The 24,594-nt window shown below is 36.3% G+C and overlaps 1 protein-coding gene across 2 annotated transcripts in view; it reads right to left on the bottom strand.

Annotated features, from left to right (window-relative positions):
* Positions 1 to 24,594, bottom strand: part of LOC113236098 (netrin-B-like) — a 236,702-nt gene that overhangs the window by 12,628 nt on the left and 199,480 nt on the right. For both annotated transcript variants that reach the window (XM_026472085.1, XM_026472086.1), the window contains exon 2: positions 7,458 to 7,646. In XM_026472085.1, coding sequence (XP_026327870.1) covers positions 7,458 to 7,646 — 189 coding nt within the window. The remainder of the gene's footprint in view (positions 1 to 7,457; positions 7,647 to 24,594) is intronic.

The raw sequence follows: 24,594 nt of genomic DNA, 5'->3' as shown, positions 1-24,594 counted from the left end.
ATGCTTTCGTTCCTTTTAACAAAAAAATTAAAATTTAAAGATGATATTAAACTAGCTAAATAAGGCATTTTTCTACGATTTTCACGATTTTTTGAGGTAATTGACCGTAACGTACAAAGCGAAAATGGCGGACTGACATTGAGTATGTGGAACTTCGCGTACCTACTATTGGCACACGTACCACACAAACTAAGCACTTCTACTGTATTTTAGTGTTTCATGTCACGCCGTCAAATCACGTGACCATGGGACCTCTAAAGGGCCCAAAACGTCGATTTGTTTGAAAAAGCAAATTACGCGAGCTAGATCCGAAGAAATAATTTAATTTCCTAAAAGTAATCTAACCCAAAAAAATCCTTGGAACTCGATAAAGTAAAGGCAATTATTCTCTCACGAATAAAGAACGTAACGTAAGATTTATTAAAAGCTTACCTGCGCTCTTTATTGGATTACCATCAGCCGGTAACTTGTGAATTTTGTAACGTGTTTGTTGGTCAAAGTTACAAAGGGAGGAAAACATTTACCTGGAATGTCTAAACTCGAAATTAAGTAAAAATATTTTTTTTTTTTTTGGCGTAGTTGTTGTGAAAAATTGTACCATCCCTTCAACTTCTTTCTATAATATTGTTTTTCTTCTTCGCTTTTTTGGACAGGCTCAAGCAACATCATTACAGGCGATGGCACAACGAAAAATAATGCAGTTAAGCTTATTCTTTAATGAATTTAGAGTATTTAAAGTTGGTATAAAGGCTGAGAATTAATTTTAATTATTTAACTTTTTAGTAGCTGTAGAGCTCCGGTTTGGAAGGGTAAAGGTGTTGGTGAAATTACAGGCACATGGGACTTGTCCACTTATGTCTCAGGCTGACAGGCGCAATTTAAAATTCTGAGTGGCACTGCAACAGTTATGGATACTTGTTCGTCACTTGGTATTATAAAAAAAGCTATTATATCAACAAATTATTCCTCCCACTGTTGAGTACAGGTCTCCTCTAAGGACAGAGAGCTTAGGCTATAATCTGCCATGCTGGACCATTAAAGATTGGCGACTTGGGGACTTTACAAAGTTTATGAACTGACTTCAACCTGCAAGTTTCATCACGATGTGATCTTTCGCATTTTTCGAGGGGTAATACTACTAATAGTACACAAATGTACATAACTTAGACATTACAGCCACAGGTAATTGCCATCATAGGGATTCGGATCGTCGATCTCTCAATTAAAAAGAAATCACGAGAACGGTTACCACCGGAACGGTTATTTCCATATGATCCCTTAAAAAAGACCCCCTGGTGGATCTGTTTTATTTTATATTATTTTCTTTTCTCATCGGATCCCCTATGCGGGGGATCAAGAATAAATATTAATAATTTATTCTCACCTGATACCCCGGGTACTTATAAGCTTATTCTCGGTAAGTACTGTGGTACGGTCAACAAGAAAATATATTGATTTATATCAATACGGCAACATAAGGTCATTAGACCCGTCACAAAAAAATTTGATTGTCTTTTATAATTGTAACATTAAACTTTGATTTTTAAGTAATAATTTAAGAAGAATTTTTTGTTACTTGTAATTTGTAATATTATTGTCAATTTAATGATTTATCCCAAAAAAATTTGATTGTTTGTGATAATTATAGATAGCATTTGGTCATGATTTCTCAATAAATGTTTTTTCTACAAAAAATTCAAGTAAAATTACAAATAAAATGAGGGGATCCGTTGGGAGTTACAAAATATAGAGGGGATCAGTTCGGATTTAAAATTGGCGGTGGACCGTAGGGGATCAGATGGGAACAACCCGAAAAATGCTATTCGTTGTTTGGTGTAAGCTCTCTGTTCTATTTTAAGACGCTTCACAACTAGAAACTGATAAGATTTTTCTTAGAGCAAAGATCAATTCGATTTGACATGTTTTTTGTCACGTCGTAAAGCCATTTTGGTCCTTTCGATTCGACGGGATCGCAGACGCTCCGGACTCAATTGTTCGAATGTGCTCAGTGCACGGTGTTATTATTGAGCAGTAACTCTTGTTTTTATTTAACCCGGACGCAAAATATGGGAGATATAACTTACTTATATAGTTTTTACGTAGTACAAACAAAAATGATTTTATTTAATAGACAGTAAGATACAGGTAAGGTATAATAAAAGCTTAGATAACAGAAAACTAAAACTCAAATTAAATTATATTGATAAAATTGGGTCCCCTCGGCAAGGTGCCCAAGATGCTGGCAGCATACTCCCTTTGTATGCCTACGTTAATGCGTTGGGCAAGGTAGCTTGGGTTTCGTAGACAGTCTATTAATTTTTAGGATAAAATTTTGCACAGATAGAGAGCACCGGGTGCCCACGGGTCAAGGGTTTCGACCCCAAAGGCTCTAAATAGGTAGTCGGAGCCGAGGTCAGGTATTATATAGTTAATGTTATCTTTTATTAGTAACAAGGGTATATTGATTACCTGTAAGACAGGCCTTGCCTTGCAAGAATCATTAGGCATTTCTCTGTACGCGATGTTACGTTGCAATTGAGTAGTGTTGTGTTGTTTTTGGTTATAAAATATAAAGTACAGTCAACAGCACATCAATACTTTGATTTAAACTTTCACGATTTTCACACATGATTTTAGTTTTTTATTTTTTTTTAGTTCGAGACTTAATCATATATGAAACAAATTTTAATTACTTCGACGTTGCAACGTCCATAGTCTCGAAGGGACTCAAGAGGCGGGTGTCAACATCTTCTAGCCGAGCGAGTTTTTCTAAATACCCGCACTCGGTCTTCATTATTTATTTGTGCACTATGGCTGCCACTAGACCGACACACAACACACGATATCTGGCGACTTGTCGGGCGATACTAACGAAGAACATATCGCGGCTGTTAGGAACCGTCAGCTCAATAAGTCTGCAATAGCCGAGCATTTGCACATCAGGTTATTACACATTTTTGTTCGAATATCGCCTTTAGTGCAACAGAACTAGATCCGTTGTTGTTGTAAACCTCCATCACTGTGAAAATATTTGTTTTTTTTTTGCATAAGTTAGTAGCCTAAGTTTGTGTGATTAAATTTATCTACAAATTTAAATCTTAAAGCTGATATCTATATCCAACTGTGAATTGGGTTAAAACAATGCAGTAGAACTAGTCTACTGGAAATCCAAGTTGCACGGGACATATAAAGGCGACCGCTGACCCGAGGCAATTCGCGTTTAGTAGCGACTTTATAGCGGTTGCGAATCTGAGCCCATGTTGGGGGTAGCGGAATGTAGATAGCGACATTTAGAAGGTGAGTCTTGAGCGTGCAAATATATTTTTTATAAAGAAAATGAACATGAAAGTAATAGCTTAGCTATCCAAAAGGGGTAAGAGCTGTGTTGGCCCAGTGGGAGAATGCCAGGAGTCGAATCACATTATTAGTACAGCTTATTTTATATTAACTGCCTCCGTGGCCGAACGGTTACCATGCCGGGCTGCCACGCAGAGGTCTCAGGTTCGATTCCGGGGCCGGGAGAAACATTTGTATGGCCTACATTTATTTCTCTCGTGAGTTTGGGTGTAATTTGTGGTTGTCTATGTGTGTGTCCATGGCACCCGCGACACAGGGTTTCCCTAGTGCGGGGCTATGTTGAGTGTGTGCGTTATTATATTATTATTATTATTATTAATAAAGAAGATACTTTCACTAATGACCTACGACGTTTTGCTTTGGAGTAATGCCGCCAATATTAATTAACAGAATCTTTGTCCTGCAGAAACGTGCGGTTAGGGCAATTTACAATTTGGGTTCCAGAGTGTCTTTGAGAGATAAATTTAAAAAGATTAACATTCTTACACACGGTACATTTACCAACGTGCCTAAGTATCAAGTCGCGCCATCTGCGTTACCTAAACGAAAAAAGTTTAAAGATATTAACATTCTTACAATAACGTCACAGTATATTTACGTTACAAAAAATATTAATGTTTTTATGACAATTTTTTTTTTATAATATCAAGTGACGGGACGAACAAGTCAAGCGGCTGTTGGTAAGCGACACGCCTATCCATAACAGTTGCAGTTGCCACCTAGAGCTTTTAATTGCAAAGATCTTAGGGGCACTGCCACTGTCCCCGTCACCCTGAGACACAAGTTGACAAGTTCCTTGTGCCTGTGCTCACATTACTGCTTGGCGGCAGAAATAGGTAAGGTGGTGGCAGTCCTTCCCTGGACGAACCTATTTAAATATATTTTGATAAGAATCCACGAAAACAAACTCAAATGAAAACCAAACAGACGCTACAAAAACCAAAGAGTTAGAATAAAAGTGTCCGTGATTGGCCAAGTACCGTAAATATTTTAACCAATCAGGAGGCAGTAGAGCGTTTGAATTGTTTGTGTTATACTTTGCGAAGTGATTGTTAATGTTTTGTTTCTGTTTGTATTTGTGCTGAATAAACGTGTTATCTATCTATCTATCTCTCTATATATTTTACTGGTTTATGCTGAGCTCATTGGACAGAGCAATTACAAAACAATGAAATAAAAGACAACAATTCATGTTAAGCTGTACAATATCTCCCCGTGAGGCTTGAGGTAAGTCGGCGAAAACATTAAAAACAAAAATATACCTGGTCTCAAACTAAGGAACATCCTGTACTGTGAATATCAGAGTGACGCAATTCAGTTCTGTGCTGCTCGTTTCCCAAAATCCCACCGGGCCTCCAGTGCTACCCGTAAAGCCACCAGGGTCGCCAAACAGTAGAAAACCCCTATTCGCGCAGCAATAAAAATAATCATAAAGCGGCTGCACACAATCCCATTATCACGTAAGGGAAACAATTCGATACACGAACCGATTCGCCACATCAGCGAAAGTCCAGTGCTACAAGGGCTTTAAATACAGGAGCGGATTGAGGTCCACTTAGGCTGCTAACACATTGAATGCACGTTTGTAGTCAATGCGTAATCAAGTTCATGCTGCCGAGACCTCGACCGCATACACTTGAGACTTCAATTTCAAGGGTCGACGCGAACTGTAAGTCCGAGAATTAAAAATAGTATTTTTTTTTGTTTTTATTAGGCACATTGTATAATTTGTTAAAAGTGGCCATCAACATTCTAAAGTAGTAGTAAAATTTATTTTCACCTTGTGTTAATTTACCGTACTTTATGTACTACATATAATCGCCTTCTCTAGAACAACATAACAATAATGGATCCATCCACGCTGCACGCTTTCGTTTTTGTTCGAACAATAGTGATAGCATCCGTTCTTCCATCTCGACTTCAACATTTACACTGAGCCGTGAGTTAGCCGCGCGCCGATAACTGCAGTCAGTTTCGTTTGCATGGAGTTGTGTTATACGGATTTTACGCATGCAGTTCGTTTAGTAGCAGCCTTAATAATACACAGGGTCAACAGCAAAGATTGGCAAGATCACGCCTGTCTCCCACTAACGCAAACAAGGACAATGAACCTCACCTCAACTTGTTACGCTCCTGACAAACCTCTTTCATCTCCTTAACCCGTTTATTGTTGGTACTTTTAATCTGGTTTTTTCAAGGACAACCCCTATCTGACCGAGATATGTACGTCAAACTTCTACCTTTCCCCAAGTTTTCATTCTTTATAAATTCGTGCTGTTAATCTACATCCATTCTTTCTACATGACCAAACCATTGAAACGTTTATTTTTTCTATCCTGGTCATAACATCATTTTTCACGCACTCTTACTTCACTTTTCGGTATTCTGTTTTCAAGTTCTGTCTGTAATCTCCGCACATACGTGAAGCTCTCATTTCTACAGAATTTACTCTACTTTCATGCTTTTTCTGACACACTCGACGGTCACCATCGTACATCAGGGTGTTTAATTTTAAAAAAAATATATATACTTTTAGTTTAAATTATCTTTTAAGATATATTGTAAATCAATGTTTCCTTTATTAACATATCATGTTCTTCTTCGAAAACCGGTGGTGAACCATTGATCTTTTTCGGGGGAGTTGTAACGTGTTGATGCAACGTCAACGACATCTTTAGCCACTGGATTGCGTATTGAAGGAAATGTTGAGTAGGCATAAGATTCTTCATATGTAATTCAATTATTAATTCACTTTTATTTGCACCATAAACGAATAAACACACTGTCTAAAACTGTTCCTGTTTCACTGTACGTCGCTAACCAGATGACATCCCAACTACCTCACTGCACAACCAATCTAATCCGAGAGATATCAGCACGCATCTATGAACAACTAAACACGTCATTTTTGATACAAATTGGCTACCTACAAACGAGCTCCATTTACCTGATTGCCGGCTGTCATTCTCCGTTCCATATCACCTTTATTGCCATACCGTATCTTGCCAGTAGACTACCTAGATACATAAATTTTTCATAGCACTTTTACCCATTTGCCAGATGTTGTAGTTGGTAAACATTTAGTATGAAACCCTTGAATGTTGTTTTTAGAGTGGTCCATATTGAAGTACCTATATGATGTTGAGTTTTCGATACCTAAATCCAAACCTGTGCGACTGAAAAATTCTTGTCGTCCACTAGCCCCAAGGGAGGCATTTGGACGGCGGCCATTATTTCAAAACTGCCTGCGGAACATCCCAACCAGATTGTGTTTATTTTTAACAACTTTATGAATGCACGGTGAACTTGTGTTTTGTTTTATTTTTTCTTGTTTATACCGAGACGGTAATATAGTCTGCTAAGAAATCAGTTCTATTGGATATTACAAGTTGGTAAGGCGAACTTGCACGACCCAATCGAAGGCGTCGACGCAAGGCCTTATTATTGCGAAAAAATCAGGAACTCAGGAATTTCAGTGTCTTGAGATTGTTTAATCGTTTTAGAGATTATTTTTCTTTATAAACACATTCACAGGGTATCATATAATAAGGACCTATTTAAAACCTAAAATAAAAATAAATTGAAATGAAATGATTCTCTCGCTAGGAATTTGATTTGAGTTCACTCAATGTAATTAGAATTTCTACATGCGTAGAACAAGAAGGAGAAAGAGTTGAAGGAAAACATGCACAGTTAAGGAAAACTTAAGTAACAACCTGTATATTACGTAGTCGGTTTATAACCTCGTGTCGGTTAGCTATCATTTAATCTGTTTTTAATGAAACAAAAGTAATAAACGTTCTTTCGTTTTCTCTATTCCGGTTTGTTAGTACCAAAAATATAAGTTGAACAGTGAAAAGGGTACTAAAGACTTTTAAAGTTTAAAAATAACGTGTTTGATATCAAACGGCAGGTGCAAATAGCTCTATGGTCGTCGTATTTGAATTACGCCGTCGTAACGTGGCGTAATATGAACAAAAACGAATTTTACGACTTGTGGCGCACGACTGAGAAGTTTCATATGCTGTGATAATCGGGAGAACTCGGAAAGCACGAATATGTCCGAAAGTTGCTGATATATATTATTATGTAATACTTACGTTTGCATGCCTTCTTGTGGGTAATAGGCTTCGTAGGGTCGCGGTAATAACCCTCTCTGCAGTAGTGGCAATGCCGACCGGCTGTGTAGTGACGGCATTTGAGACAGACGCCGCCGCTGGCCCGTCCTGACAGCTTATAGAGTTCCATGTTGAACCGACAGCGGCGAGCATGCCCGTTACAATTGCATTCTGGAACAAAACACAATTAGTTTAGAAAATGAAGACTTGCTCGATTAGCCATGTTAAGATATACTATTTTGTAAAACACTAACAATAAATTCGCTGGTCTATATTAGGAACATCATGATTTTTTTATATACATATATAATACCAAGTGAGTCGTGCGCCTGGGGGTAGTGGTCAGAGCTTTAAATCGAATAGATTAGAAGAACTTAGAAGCACGGCCACCCTGAGACATAAGTTGACAAGTGCTATGTGCCTGTAATTCACCAGCACCCTCCAAAACCGGAACAAAGTAAAGCTTACATTACTATATAAATAATGGCAGAAATAGGTAAAGTACTTCCCTGGACGAGGCCTTTCACATGGAGCTCTACAGCTACTAAAAAATAATGCACATAATCAACATACCAAAAACAAACTTTTAACTTTTTGTTGCACTATTTTAAGGTCCTCAATCCTGCCTTTGCGTTTTGTGTCGGACTGGTACTTGCGCTTTTTTTTTGTACGTAAGTAAATATAATAAATTAATAAAAGTTATGGAACAAATGTTGTTCCTGTGAGGTTGTTAGTATATTACGAATACACATAAATATTAGTGTAAGCCTGGACCGAATAAATCAAGAAGAATGCTTAATCTCCCTAGTACATATTAATCATATCTCTGAAAAAGGTCAATATTCCGTCTCATACTAGATGGCGTTGATCGATACCGTGGAAGTAGTTTATATAATATAAATGGCCGTGGATATCAATTGATTTCTCTTTAATATGAAATATAAGAAGTCAGTTTTTTCTTCTAAAATTATTCAAATACCGATCATGGGCTAACATTATTTTACCGCACTTTGACAAATATGCGTGTCAATAGATGGCATTGTGTGTTACAAACTAATGGATAAATTACCGCTTGTGTGGGTAGATGGCGCTGATCCCGAGCAAAATAAAATACTAGTCGACACGTCTACAAAAATCAGTGAAATCATCTAGTTGATTTGTTTGTTATCACTAGAAATTAGAGTATTTGTGATAAATTGCAGCTTGTCAATATAAAACAAATTAGTTACAAAAATGGCTTTACGTAATGTCGGTCATATCTTCTTATGCAAACCAGCATACCGAATGAATTTAAAAAAGTCGAGTACGTGAAACTTAAATACTATCTACGGGAATAGTTGTGTACTAATCTATACTATAGTGTACGAGAGTTTTTATGACAAAGAGAAATTTGATGATTAGTGATGTGATATGTTTATTTACAAATTGTTTTTTTTTTTCTTTCTTCTTAATTTGTGACATTTATATAATATTCTATACTACCTTACAAACAAAGATCTTTTTAATATTTTAAGACCTTATCTAATTCCTTATAACTATGCAACAAATTTATTCCTATTCTTAAAAAACATCATGATATTCAATAAAATCAATAACATAGGCTTGTTGTCTAATTGTGTAATTTATATGTAAATGGAAAACGATACGGAAAATTACTACGAATGAAGTTATGCGTAAAATAAAAATTTGTAATTTCTCTTGGGAAGTCGACCCCGAATTACTTTTACTACAGTATTTGTTGGTAAAATTTGGGTAATATTGACCTCAGGTGCCGGCTATTAATCTAAATTAATTATTATTTATTGTTAGAAGCGCCTAACCCTCTCTAATTAGAAAATAGAGTGGTACTTCGTATCAAATGTTGATGTAATAATTTTTCAAGTACATCATACTTATTATAAAATAAATAACAAAATTAAATTTATCTTAACTAATAATTTACCATTATGTACGAGCACACCCTACATTGTTATGCATTTTAAGTTATTTTACTTGTAAAAGATTTAACATGCGTTAGGTATACTACAAATAAACTATCAAGATGAACATACGTTTTTCTACCCAACAAAACATTTCCTTTCTACAAACAAACAATTTTAACATTAACAACAACAATAAGTAATGGTAAATAGCATACTACATATAGCCTTATACATTACGTTTCATGACATGTACAAATAAAAAAAATATTATTAAAGAGTTAATTATTTAAAAAAGAATTACTTTTGTTATAAAAATAAGTGCGCATTTGACATACATTTCACCTGATGGAAAGTGACGATGAGATCGAGGATGTCGCATGCACACCTAAATAATGCCTATTCACTTTCGCCTTGAAAAGGTCCAAGTTATAGCGTTCGGAGAACAAGTCTGCAGGCAGGGAATTCCACTGTCTTGCCGTTCGCCATATAAATGTGGAAGCGTAACGCTTCGCGCGAATCTTTGGAATATCCATAACGTAGTGGAAACCCAGCCCACGTCTAGTACTAAGTTAAAGTAATTAAGTTAAATGAAATCGGTAACAAAAGCGTACTACCAAGATAAAATTAGTTTCGTCATTGTTCGTAGATGGCATTGGCATCGATGTCGCAAGTTCTGCATCGCGGCGGTCAGATTTTCCCTCGAGGAATGACTACTTCCTTATTTGGAACAACGCTTTAGATTATACCTATCGTAATTCTAGTAGACAGGGTTTATCTGTAGCACTAGTGGTTGCACCAGAGCTGCGTCCTACTTGGAACAATGTATGAGAACTCCATTACGTGTCGTCTAGGCAGAGTCTGTTTACGTACCTGGTAACTTGGTAAGCAATAATCATCCTGTGCTGTGAAGTGTGTAAGATTGATTTTCCTTTGCCACCCGTTTTTATTAATTTATTATATTTTTCATTACACTTGTTCGTAAACAGTGTCACGATTTTTACGTCAAGATTAAGAAAAAAGATTTTGTGTGCGAATTTCGCATAAACTTGAAGTGTAAAAAGAAAAATAGGCATTTTCTGTCTATGCCTTTTATAACATTTTAGTTCGAGCTGTATTATCTATGGAAGAATAGCTGGCAATCTGTTTAAAAAGAACCGGCCATTTGCAAAATTCGTAAATGTGTTGTGAAGCGATATTTATTCATATACGAATTAAACTTTCGTTGCATCTATTAAACGTGATGAAAAACATTGTACGCAGCACGGGCGGGAAAAATTACAAAGCTCGATTCATGAAATTCTAACAAACTCTCGTTAGTAATTTCTTATTTATCTTAATTTCTTATTTAATACACATTGTACTATTAGACATATCTTCCATGGTCTAAAAGGTAAATTAATTATTACAAAGTACGATTAATCGACAAGTTACACAATGTAGAGGCACACCCCTAGTAAAGTAATTATGCGCTGATATATCCATTGGGGGGGGTTAATGCAATTAATAAATTCGTTATCTGGAGTGCGCCAATTTGCGAAACCCTTAGCATTATACCTTCACGCGGCCGCATTTGGTGGGGGGATGTCGGTCGAGACGTTCCCTGTGAGCTAGAGTCAATAACACTTTGGCCTCTGGACTGTCTCTATGTAAGTTCAATTACAATCTTAAATGTAAATTGCTTTTGTCTACACATAATGTATATGTATATAACAACATCAGTAATAAAGTGACTGAGTTCAAATAAGAAATTTTGACATTTTGAAAAAGGAAATTTCCTCTAAAACTTAAATTGAAATTTTAAATACCAACACTACAATACAGTGTACTTCAATAAAGTCACTATCTGAGAGATTCTTTACTAGCAATAGAGCTCGGTCAACTCAAAAAAACTTAATTACAATTATTAAAGTGACATCTCTAGTCAGCGGTTTGTAGCTGTAAAGGTACCTTGCTGAGTGACGAAAAACTTTCTTAGATTTCTCACAGATGGCGTTACGGCCATTGTTGGCATATTGTCTGGTATGATTTGCTGGGAAACTTTAGTTCGAATCCAACTGGATTGAAGGAATTTTTTCTAAGTGTTCGACCTTAATTTAATAATTATAACAAAGTAGTAATTTCACAAAAAAACTTGAATATCAGGGTTTCGAAACATCCTGGTATTCAATAAAACTTAATTACAACCCAAAGAGGGGTTTTATCCTTTGACACCAAATATGCAAAATACGAGACATTGTCTTGTTGTTTTCAAAATAACAAATACTATTGATGCTTGTCCTCTCAGCTTTAGCTTCGGTAGAAAGTACCTTAGTTCCAGTTGAGCACTCGGTTATTTGTTGATTTTGGGTCCGTGATTATTTCTAACCCGATTCCATCCTCCGTTTACTAGAAATTCAAATAAAATCGTTTCTTATACCACCGTTTGCGGATAATAAATTCGTATAATACAACATTCATCTAGTAAAATCGGTAAAAGGCGTCCGAATTTAATTAAAGACGAGCAAGATAAATTAGCCTTTATTAGTCGCCACTTTTCCGAAGACACGTGCAACGAACGTGAGCCTTATTACTGAATCACTAGGGTGACCAGATTCTTGGACAGTATTTGGATTTTATTGAAAAAGTAATGAAAAATCCCAAAGAGATATAAGACTTTAAAACTAATTAATGATTTAATTTATTCTAATTTACATTCGTAATTAATAATAAATTTAACTTAATAAAAATTCATATTGTTAAAATAAAATAATTTGTAAAACTTAACGCAGCGTAAATTGGAATGTTTCTTTGTAAAATTAAAAAAAGATATTTAATTAATAACTTTTTTAACTATCCGCTCACGCGATGCGCTCCTCCTCAGTCATCAGTTTAAATACAAGTTTTTATAAATAAAAAAATTTTATTCTGCATTGCTAAATAAATACCCTCCGTACTATCAACAAAAACATCTCAAATAAAATGCAGTAATACACCGCAAATCCTGCACTTAAAAAGCACTAATGAAATTTTTGGTGTACTTGGATAAATATGATAATATTCCGTTTGAGTGGTTCTAACGTTTACCATGAAATTACTCCTTAAAGTATAGTTTATAAACATTTATATTCAGGGTAAACTTAAAAAACGTTACTTACGGTATGTTTTCACTAAATAAAAACCGAAATCACCAGCCCAAACAATAACACACACGATTGTCGTGACGTATTTTTGAAGTTGTTTATTTTAAATGATAGACCCAGGCATTAAAAACTTTATGGTTTGCTAGAGTAGTTACCGAAATAGCAATTAATATTAGTTCTTTTACCTGTTGTAAAATCACCACCGGCACCTCTAGGTGTGGTATGCGTCTACGGCTGCATGTATCGCGTGAGCGGCTATAGTGAAAAAATAGGGTGGTTTGCATTAATATTAGACATAACTGGTTGATCACTTTATCATCTCAGTCAACCGTGACCATGGGGCCTGTAAAGGGCCTAAAACGTTGGTTTGTTTGATAAAAAAATATATATATGCGATTTAAATCTGGTAAAATAGTTTCATTTCCTAAGTGATGAAAATGTTCCTCGGTGCTTCTAAATCACTTTGCTTAAATATAAGGACGAAATACATTAAATTAATGTTATATAAGTATGTTTAGCTACTACTTGAAATAATAATGAGCTTTAAAATGAGATACTGGAAGAGACAGGGGAGTCGTTCAGTGATGTCACTGCAGCTCAATAAACTAACATCAACAACAATAACAACAGCCCTCTATTTCAACGCACCGGTGTCACTGACTACAGGATAAGATACCTCGGACTACCGAAATCAATTCCCGAAGTCGTCAGGAACCCAAGAGAATGCTTAGATTTCTGAAGGAGTTTTTTTTATGATACTATGTTATGGGACAAACAAATCTAGCGCCTGGAGGTGAGCCACACGCCTGCCCACAACACTTCAAGTTGCTCTCAGAGCCAATCACCCTGAGACATACGTTGAAAAGTCACATGTGCCTGTAATTTCACCAGCACTCTTACCTTTCAAAACCAAGGCAGCACTTCCCTGGACTAACTTTTTCACAAGGAGCCTTCCCTCTACTAACACTGAAGAAACGAATATATGTGGTTTTATACTAACTGATTGTAGACTCTGACAGTAGAAGAACCCACTATTTTATGTATTTAACTGCTTCCGTGGCCAAACGGTTACCATACTGGAGAAATATTTGTATGACCTAATTTATTTCTCTCGTGAGTTTGGGCGCAATTTGTGGTTTACTATTTGTGTGTCCATGGCACCCGCGATACATGGTACAGAATTTAAGGGTCCCCCGACCCCAGTTTACGGCGGGGGAAAAGGTGGGCGTACTGCCTCCTTCGTCTCCCCGGCCGCCGCCTTCAGAGCGGGTAAGCGAGGGGGTCGTCCTCTCTGAGCCGCTCCAAGACCTCCTTCTGCGAAATTACGATCTCGCAAAAAGAGACCATTGCCTCCCAGCACCTCTCGCTGCCGAGCATTGCGCTCACGATAGTTGGCAGCGAGAGATCTCCTCCTACTATGGCACTACGCTCTCACTGCTATAACCCTCTGCGGCATCCGCAAGAGAGGCTTGAGTTGAGCAGTGAGAGCTTCCATCCAGATGAGACGCATACCGATCCTGAGCTTACTGGACCCGAGCTTTATCGTATCTTAGGCGTACAGTTCGTCACACGATGCTCCTCGATCTGCCGCGCCTTACGTTTCTGGGGCTCCACTGAGTGTTTACCTTGGCCAAGATGTCTTCAGGCATGCGGCAGAAATGACCAGCCCAACTCCGTTACAACGTCGCAGCTTTTTGGGCTACATCAACAATCTGAGTTTGGGAGTGCAGTGTTGTGTACCGAATTCGGTCGGTCCGTTGCACACCAAGCAGGCTACACTCCTTTACACGTTGGCAGACCCTGAGTTTGGACTTTTGGACATTCGTAAATGACCAGCCTGCGCGCCATAAGTTACGGATGATATAATCATTATTATTAATTCAGGTTTTAGTGTTATCAAGTAGCAGAAAGTTACATAATTCGTGCAATTTGCATCGAGATCAGCACAAAACGGAAAAATTAAAGAGTGAGTCTATGGTCTTAAAATTGTTTCATCGACTGGATAATTTACATGGGTAATTTTTTTTAATTTACTTTTTTCATCAAATTTATATTTATTTCTAGGGTACACAGACTAAATCACATAAGTCAAAAACCATCTTTTTTTTTATTCGGTTCGCAAAACTGGATACAATTCAGATATAAAGTACAAGTATTTCATTTATATAGTAACACGATAAGAATGTATCCTACTTGATGTGAACACAACATGCAAAACAGGCCAAAATAACTATATAAGTATCAAAATATTAAATAAGTGACAGTAACTGTACATTTCAAATATTTTAAGAAAACTCAACAAAGTCAGTCGTGTAGTTAACATAATAGACACTTTCTAATTGAGTTCCTAGTTGAGACAACAGAACCAGTGAAAAATATCGAAATCAAGACGGATAACATTGTAAGAAGAACACATGCGATACATTGGACACTGTTGACCAAGGTTAGTTCTACAAATAGGGAGCGAAAATGTTTTACGGTTTTACACCTGACTGCCAGGACGGAGGACGGAGAAACGTAAACGATGCAGGATGCACCTGAGCAGCTATAATGCCATAAATAATTTTGAATAAAAACATTACATCATGAGCTTTACGGAGCTTTTGCAATGAGAACATGTTAAAGTGAGAGAGACGTGTCTCGTACGAGAACATCTGTTTACATTTAAAATTATTGTATGTTAAATGATAGAGGAAACGTTTCTGAATACTTTCAATTCTATTTGAAACTAATTCTAATGAACCTGGTAACTTGGGTTCCAGATAGTAAAGCAATATTCTAAAATACTGCGAATTAAACTGTTATAAATGAAAATAGATACAGTTGGCTCGTTAAAAATTTTCATTTGTCTTGATGCAAAACCGGTTAGCCTTTGCTAATGATTGAATCAATATGCTTATTAAAACTTAGTGTCATTAGTGTCAGTAGTAATCATTATTCATTTAAATACTTTGACAGGTTAAAACATTTAGTAGCTCTAGAGCTCCTTGTGACAGTGAAGTACCTTATCTATTTCTGCCGCCAAGCAGTAGTGTGAGCATTAATGCGTCCTTGTTTTAAAGGGTAAGGGTGCTGGTGAAATTATAAGCACATGGGACTTGTCAAGTTATGTCTCAGGGCGACGGGCGCAACGGCAGTGCCCCTAAGATCTTTGCGATTTAAAGCTCTGAGTGGCACTGCAACTGTTATGGACAGGCGTGTCGCTTACTACCAGGCGCATGACGTGTTCATCCCATTCCTTGGTATCATAAAATAAACAGAATTTAAGATAATCAAAGAAATTCTAGAGGCATCTTTTTCTACCTTATCTTATCTCTTCATACCTTAAGACATTATAGAAAACACGAAACAACTTGGTTTGTTTATTTTTTTACTTGTCTATGTTAGCCGACCCTGGATTTGTGATATTAAAGAACCCTTTAAAGGTCACAAATCCATATTGCATCGTCGGCTCTATGTTGTTGATTCCCCGTTAATGATGGTCACCCTACATTAGTGTGAGGACGTGCGCAGACGTTTCCTCAGCTACTTTTCCCGTCATTGACGCCGGCGGACGCGCGTGCCCTCGAATAAAGGGCGCGCATTCGCCTCATACTTAAACCATCGCCGATAAATAGAGGCACAAAATACCAGTCCAAGATTTGTAATTGGCTCTTAATATTATAAAAACAGTTGATTGGTTAACGGTAATACGTAATTGGTGAACGCGCCAATGCCTTTCGAAATTTTAAAATAAAAATTGTCTAAAAGCGCAAGTCAAGTTTGTGTATCAGTCTGTCATGATGGTTACTTGTGTAAAATTGCTAACACGTAAATTAAAAAAGTTATAGATTAAAAATAACGTTTTCTAGGTCAATCAAAACTCGTATCTGATATTGGATTAAAAAATATTTTATTTTTGTTTTATTTTCATTTTTATTTTTATTTAATTCTCAAACTTATTTCACAAATGTATACAAAATATATGATATTATAGTTACAATAATGGGATAGATAGAAATATTATAGAAAAATAAAATAAAAATGGTACAATAAAAATAGACTTCATAATTAACTAAAAATTACTAATATAAATTGTCGTGTATGGGTCTGTGTGTATATATGTGTGATGGAGGGTCTGCCTCCCCCTATTTCCTCAAAGAATGTGCTAGGCAGGTATAAAATATCATAATTCAGATCAAATATTACATATGGTTAATGTTATTCCTCAATTTTTTCCATACACCTTTCATAGGTTTCCATTATCTATAAATCGCTCCCTTAGTGTAATAAAGCAACATCTGGAAAATGATAACTATTCAGCCGAGAGGTATGAACTAATTAGGTAACTTTTTTATATTTAAATAAGAGAGTTATGAATATTTTCACATATAAATTTTTTTTTCATATAGTTCGTATTATTTTTACGTGATGATATGACTGTGGTGCACCTAACTTTTTCTTTCGTTGAAAAAAAAAACATAACGACACGTTCAACTACGCGATTTGTTGTACAATATTTATGTACTATAAATTCGTTGGTATATTTTATTCTTACTATTGTTGACATTAAATTGACAACGATAATTAATTTTGTTTATTAAAACTGATGTATTATGTAGTTCTACTGTTTTATTTTCATCTATCATGATCCCCGCTATAGTTAGGTGAAAGTTGTGTGTTTCGCTCGGCAGCAAAGTTGTCTTGTGCCTTGAAGCACTGGCTACGCTCAGGATCCTATTTTTCTCTTCTATTTAATCTTAGAATCCTTCGCTCAATTTTCAGTGCAAGTACTCAACAAATAAATATTTCTTTTTTTATGATATCAATTGGCGAGCCATAGCTGTTGTAAAGCCACTCAGAGCTTTTAATCGTAAAGATTTGAGGAGCATTGCCACTGCGCCCGTCACCCAGAGACGTAAGTTGACAAGACCAAACGGTTACCACACTGGACTGCCACGCAGAGTGAGAGAGAAAACAATGTTCAGTACCTACTCCAATGGGTACCCAAATGTATGTATTTCAAAATTTAACCAACACATGTTGAGTATAACGCGTAAATGGAACAGACCTTGTGATGACAGTTTTACGCGTTGCTTGCGCTCTCGCGTGTTGTTCTCTAAGTGAAGAATGTCGGAATGATGTCACTACCGTTCATTGTGATTTATTATTTTATACCTTAGAATAATAACGCATAGAATGATAGTTTCATATCAAACGAACTGTCACAAGTGAGGCAAAAATCAAATTCATGTAGGTTAGTTTTAGTAGTAGGTTAATTTTCGGTTTTAGTGAATATTTATATAAAAATACAAGTTGAAACGCGTTACTTCCTTGTGGAATGTGATGTTAGTATCTATCTTATGTTTGTCTGACGTATTTTTACACCCATTTACCGCACATTTCGTCATTTTTAGCTAAAATTCTTGATCTGTTCGCGGTGCAAGTTGACCTTGAGCACTGAAGGCCCGCCCGCTCGTGTAGGCCCTTTTGGTGCGCTTCAATTTGCATCACTAAGCGTGTGCGGACTAGGTTTCTATGCGTTATTATTCTAAGTTTTATACTATATATATAATAATTGTTAAAAATAGTCATTATGAATGTTTTCGTTTGAATGATAAAATGAAATACAACCTTCGCTCGGCTAAAATGTAGCCGTTACAAAAATAAAACAAGCAACAAATCGGTAGATAAAGCAAATTGGTTCGTAACGTAAACAGAGAGGGAATTAAAATTGAGCACCATTACTCACCGAGACGTTGATTGACGAATATCGATGATGATTGACGAACATTGACAATGCTTTTTGCAAATTATCCATATTTTCAACCGCAATTGGTTTGGAGAACATTAATTTTTCATGACACTCTGTTTGAGATTTTTAAAAAATGGAACGCGATATAGATTTTTTGAGAAAAATAGACTTATTTGGAAGAGATAGTCCACTAATCGAGAACCTACGACGATTCTCGAGACTAGCAGTGTGGTGTTTATGGGTTGATAAAATGCAGTTATGCAATACTCAAAAGAAAATTATACCTTCGATATAAAATTTAAAACCACGTTGATGGAAATATTTATACAGGGAAGCGCGCTGGATTTTATGCTAAAGTTTTAAATTAATCTCTTTGCACTTAACTTAGGAACAGTTTGAAGTATAAATCTCATCCTGTACACTGTACATACACAGTTACGAGTGTAGTTCAGTACAATAGTGTTGAACAAAATCGGTCTTGGTCTTGCTCTTTCGGTCTTAGAGTAATTACACACGGAGACGCGCGATTGCATAGGCGATGGTATCGATACAAATGCAATAGCAATGCAATCGCGCGTTTGTATCGATGCAGTCACGCGCTTGCATCGCTGCTAAAAGTCGCCGTTTGTAACCGCTCTTAATCGTGCATTTTTGCAAGGCAAAGACCAAGACCGACTCTGCGTGATTTGAGCAAGTACAAGACAGAGTCTGCGAGATTCTTGCGTCTCTCAGTTACTTCAAACTCAGATATGGGCGTTGGGTATTTATACATGTGCTCGCCACCGGTAGGGAGTCCACCCTCACACTCTGGAACCGAGTCGACCTCGAGGCCCCTGGCGTTGCAGGCAGTTCATAGGCGACGGTGATCGTTTTCCATCAGGCGGGTCGTATGCTTGTTTGCTGCCTACATAAAATTAATTAAAAAAATTGGATTCAAATTAATATCGATATTGGTAGACGTTTTCTAATATCTGTATCAAAACCATGATTTCTACTAACAACAAGATTGGTTGGCTGTTATAACACGAAAATGAAGTACATTTTGAAGTAAGTAGATTACTGACACAAAATAATATGTACATGTGATAAGTTTAGTAAAAGACATTAAAACACTAGCTAAGGTAGCAAATTATCAACAATACATTTACACCGGAAATCGAAAAACTAATTAACGAACTGGCGTGAGCGGAGCAGCGCTCCCTTGAGCGAGTCACACCTTGTCTCCACAACATACGCTAACTGTATTGTTAATTAAATCTTATACCCAGGTTTAGCGTATATTCCTAAAATTATAACCAACTAATATGATCGTAAAAATATTAAACAGCCAATGTAATTACACTATTCTACTCAGTTGCATTGTTCTAAAATCTCGACTCTTAACAGCAAGACTGTGACCAAGAGCAACCCCAGGTGGACTAGACCAAGACCAGACTGAGGTTAATCTCTTCTAAGTCTTACATTTCGCAACGCTATCTCATAGGTTTTAAATGGCGTTTAAAATAAAGATAAATATACATTATGTATCTTGTAGACTGTTGTTGTTTATGCGCCGTAGTTTACGCAAAAATGTAGTTTTTTAGTTTATCGCGATCAGACAGACAGACAGACAGGCGTAGTGATGTAGTGATTATATTATTATTAATCCGCCACTGGGCACAATGGTTTGCATTATGGACGTTAGATGAGATTCGATTCCCAGTACGACCAAAATATCTAATTTAGATATGGTCTGAGTATTCTGCATAGCGTCCCGAAGAGAAACGAGACGAGAGAAAGAGACCTGGTAATTGGTGTTGTTGTCAGTAGTATTCATGTTTTATTACTAAATACTTAAATTCCCACCAAAACCAAAATGTCCGTTTTAATTAGAAAAAAATAAAGCACAAAATTATCTTTCAAGAACAGTTAAAACTAGTTAACTTGTTTGACTTATCGGAACCTACTCTAACGATGCATGGCTGAAATATCATTAACCAATTTCAATGTTCTAAAATTGGTTTATGGTTTTATAAGATATCACAAAAAAAATATTTTGTCGTTAGCCGCTTTTTTGTGAGAGGACGGCAGTGCTGCTACTGTAATTATTACTGCCGCCAAGCACTAATTCTCACATTACTGCGTTCCAGGGTAAGAGAGCTAGTGAAATTACTGGCACATAGGATTTGTCAACTTATGTTATACACGTGTAGCCTTTGGACTATGCGCTTATGACCATCAGCACCCTACGAGTGCAGTACAACAATGGTTTTCGGATGTTGTTGAGGCTGACACGTTTCTATAGTGCGTCAGGCATGTTTGCGCTGACCTACTGAAAAATCAGTACCAACTTCATCTCTATACTGGAAACCATTGTCAGTAGGTGCAATTCGCTTTCTATGCGTCAGCTTTTTTCGCCTCGCGTATGGTAGTATAATTTGTATTTCAAAAGTATTTTATTTTTTATTAGTACTACTAACATAGTTTTTATAAATCAACATTGTTTAATTTTTGTCTGAAAAATAAAATTAATTTCAAAGTCAAAGTCAAAGAATTATTATACGTAAAATAAATTTACACTTGAAAACGTCACATTTAAGCGACTGCTCGTTCACGTCGCTGACTTCCCTGAGAAGAACGAGCAAGAAACTCTAGGGATTGCTCTTTTCAAATAAACTTAAATGCTATAGAATACACTTTGAATCAAATTTGTGTGGATTCTGGAGCCATGTCGTCTTTCTACACATCTTTATCTAACACGTAGTCTTCAATTTTGTAATATGATTTTTCGATCAAAATATTTTTAATGTAGGTTTTAAACTTAGGAAATGATAATCTTAATATATGCTCCGGAATTTTATTGCAAAAACGTATTCAGTTCCCCATAAAAGAGTCGTACACCTTGGTTAAACGAAATCGTGGTACCATGAGTTTGGACTTAGCTCTAAGGTGGAATTATGGAAATGTTCTTTCTTATTGAAATTATGTATATTTTTACGGGCATATAAAATATTTGGGTAAATGTACTGTGTTGCCATGATACCAGTCTTCTTAAAATTTTCTCTGAGAGAAACCCGAGAACCTAAACTGTACACAGAACGAATCGCTCATTTTTACAACACAAATATGCTTTCAATGTATTATTATTAATATTATTATTATGTCCTAGGCACTGCAACGGTTACAATGGATCCCGTCACATGGTATTATGAAAAGAAAAGTGTATTTTACTGTGTAAAAAAAACAGAACAAGCAGAGAATGAATTTTAAACGAATTTAGAGTTACTATATTAAATCGATGCAAAACGCGTTGGACAGTCTCAAAAAATACGACTCAATTGCCGTAATAGAATTTCCTGTTAGTCAGATAAAACGGATATTATAACTGTTTTAAATGTAGAGCCAATCGGATAGTTAAGTGTGAGAGGGGGTGAGCTCATCAAATCGATGTAAATGAGGGGTTGAAGCTGTGCCTCGTCTGCTCGGAATTCGAGTCTAGATTGCTTCCATGAGTTATGCATTAGTTAAGATTGGAAACTATGAGGTAGATTGGAGTAATTGCAAAATCTGAGAACTGTAGCAACATCTACGCAGCGGGCAGTATGAAAAATAATATACAATGTCCTATGAGATTACTGTCACTAACAAATATGGAATAATTGGTCTGAAATAAATAAATAAATATTTGAATACATTGGTCCTATTGGGAATCGAACCCTACAGTTTTGTAACCGCCACGAGGCCGTTATTTAGAGCCTAAATACTAAATATTTCCTAGTTGGAAACCCGTAACCTGTAGTAAAAAAAGCATTTATTTACGAAATAATATAATTACAGTACAGGAGTGTTGGAGCTACTTGTAAGTAAAAATTGCTTGTGTTAGAAACTCCGCTCTTCCAAGTTTCATCTTTTTTATATCCGTAAATAAGGAAGTTAAAATTAATTAATCAGAAAAACTTAAAGAATATGGATCTTCATGCGCAAATTTAAAATAAAATTATACTGTGTGTTCGTGTGTGTGTTTTTGTGTCCGTTCGTGCGTGTGTGCGCGTGTGTGTGTCTAGGTGACGTGCGTTACGTGAAGTAGTGTGACGTATAGTACAGATATACGAGTAATGTAATGGAATCTAATTTGGTAGATGGTAACTCTATACCTACTCATAAAATATAACTACGTTGAAAACTAACTGAACACAGGTCGAACTAGTTCTGGTACACCTTATTCATGCTTGCAGGTAACTTGGAGAAGTCCTTGTGGAATTGCCGACGATGAATAAAACATCGCAATTGCACACTCTGTGGCAAATAAACGTGGTGAGAACCTGGTGGTAGTGGAGAGCGGGGAATCATAATGCTATTTTGACCAAGTCGGTAGATGAAAAAAAAGTCGGTTGATGTTTTTACAAACATTGCTTTAGAATGCTAAAAAGCACGCAAAGGTAAAAGATATTAAGTCCTGTCGTCGTTTGTTTATAGTACATTATTGCAGAGGCCGCGAAGGAAAGTATTGCTGGACGAATATGAGTTATAAAGCAATCTCCGTTCCCGCCGAGGCATGTGTAGTTCTTTTCTCAAGCAATGTGAGGAAATAATAATATAATCGTTTAGTAATATTTGATATGTTAGGACAATCGCTGAAAAGTTATTGTTTTTCCGGGCACATTTAACTTACTACTGCTTATTTTCTTGTATATCTATATCATGTATAGAATTTTTCTCAAACAATGTGAGGAAATAATAAAAAACTAAAGAGAGGAAGTTGTATAATAGAAAAAGTAAAAAAGAATTATTAATATTTATTTATTTATAAAGGACATCCAACAGCATACATTGTAAAACTTCAAAACTAATTTACATGAGCAATAAGTGTTGCCAATTATAGGATATCACTGAAAAAATGGCATAACGTGACATAGTGAGTTTAGTGTTCATTGCTAATGTAAATTCAAAAAGTAACAATAACGATAATAAAAATTTAAAATGGTAAAAGAAAAAGGAAAAAAGTTAGTAATAATAAAAATATTTGTAAAAATTGCAGCAAAATACAATTCAAATTTAAAATTAAAATGATGATAAATAACAAATAGTACAAAGTTACATATTTTTTAATATACAGTATAACAATTATTACGAAAAATTAGGCAACAGCTAAGTGGACGAGTTACTCTTCTAATATGCAGTTTAAACGAATGCTTACTTATTATTCGCGAAAATGTCAATTGTACTGAAAAACTTGTTGTACGTTTGACGTACGTCGAACGTAAAAAACTTTATGAAGTTGGATATTATAGTAGGGTCTTAGAATAATAACGCATAGAATGATAGTTTCATATCAAACGAACTGTCACAAGTGAGGCAAAAATCAAATTCATGTAGGCTAATTTTAGTAGTAGGTTAATTTTCGGTTTTAGTGAATATTTATATAAAAATACAAGTTGAAACGCGTTACTTCCTTGTGGAATGTGATGTTAGTATCTATTCTATGTTTGTCTGACCTATTTTTAGCTAAAATTCTGGAGCTGTTCGCGGTGCAAGTTGACCTTGAGCACTGACGGTCCGCCCGCTCGTGTAGGCCCATTGGGAGCGCTTCAATTTGCCTCACTAAGCGTGTGCGGACTAGGTTTCTATGCGTTATTATTCTAAGAGTATTAAAAGTAATATACACGTCAACGTGTTAAGACAATTGCCAAAAGAAAATGTTATTGTTTTTTCAGGCACATTTGTAATAGTACCTAGTCTGGTGATGTGTTTGAATGGGTGTCTATTACTGTATTTTCGGTATCTCCTCTCTACTATTCATTTTTTCGACCAAAATACAAAAAGACGAAAAAACAAAAGAATACCAAAACACTTTAAATGTTACCGCCATTTTCTTTTTTTAAAGTAAGCGGTACAGGCAGTGTTGGGCAAAATTTAATTGTTCTGGCAATTAAAGATTGACAATTGATTAATTGTTAATTGCGAAACAGCAATTAACGATTGATCAATTGTTAGTTGCGAGAACCGCAATTAACAATTAATCAATTGTTAATTGCGGTTCTCGCAACTAAAAATTGATCAATCGTTAATCGCAAATATCTACAATTAACAATTAATCAATTTTCAATCTTTTCAATGTTTTTGATTAACAATTAACAATTAAAACTGACAATTATGATAAATTTATAGGGCATATGGGGGTGAGTTAGTCCCGGTTGGGGGCCCCGGTTGGGATCCCCGGTTGGGGGCCCGGTTAGGGGGCCGGTTGGGGGCCCGGTTGGAAGCCCCAGTTGGGGGCCCCGGTTGGGGGCCCCGGTTGGGGCCCCGGTTGGGGCCCCGTTTGGGGGCCCCGGTTGGGGGGCCCGGTTGGGGGGCCCGGTTGGGGG

This window comes from Hyposmocoma kahamanoa, unplaced genomic scaffold, assembly GCF_003589595.1.
Source record: "Hyposmocoma kahamanoa isolate Upper Pololo Valley unplaced genomic scaffold, ASM358959v1 89, whole genome shotgun sequence".
NCBI lineage: Eukaryota > Metazoa > Arthropoda > Insecta > Lepidoptera > Cosmopterigidae > Hyposmocoma > Hyposmocoma kahamanoa.
This window is presented reverse-complemented; position numbering and strand designations above follow the sequence as displayed.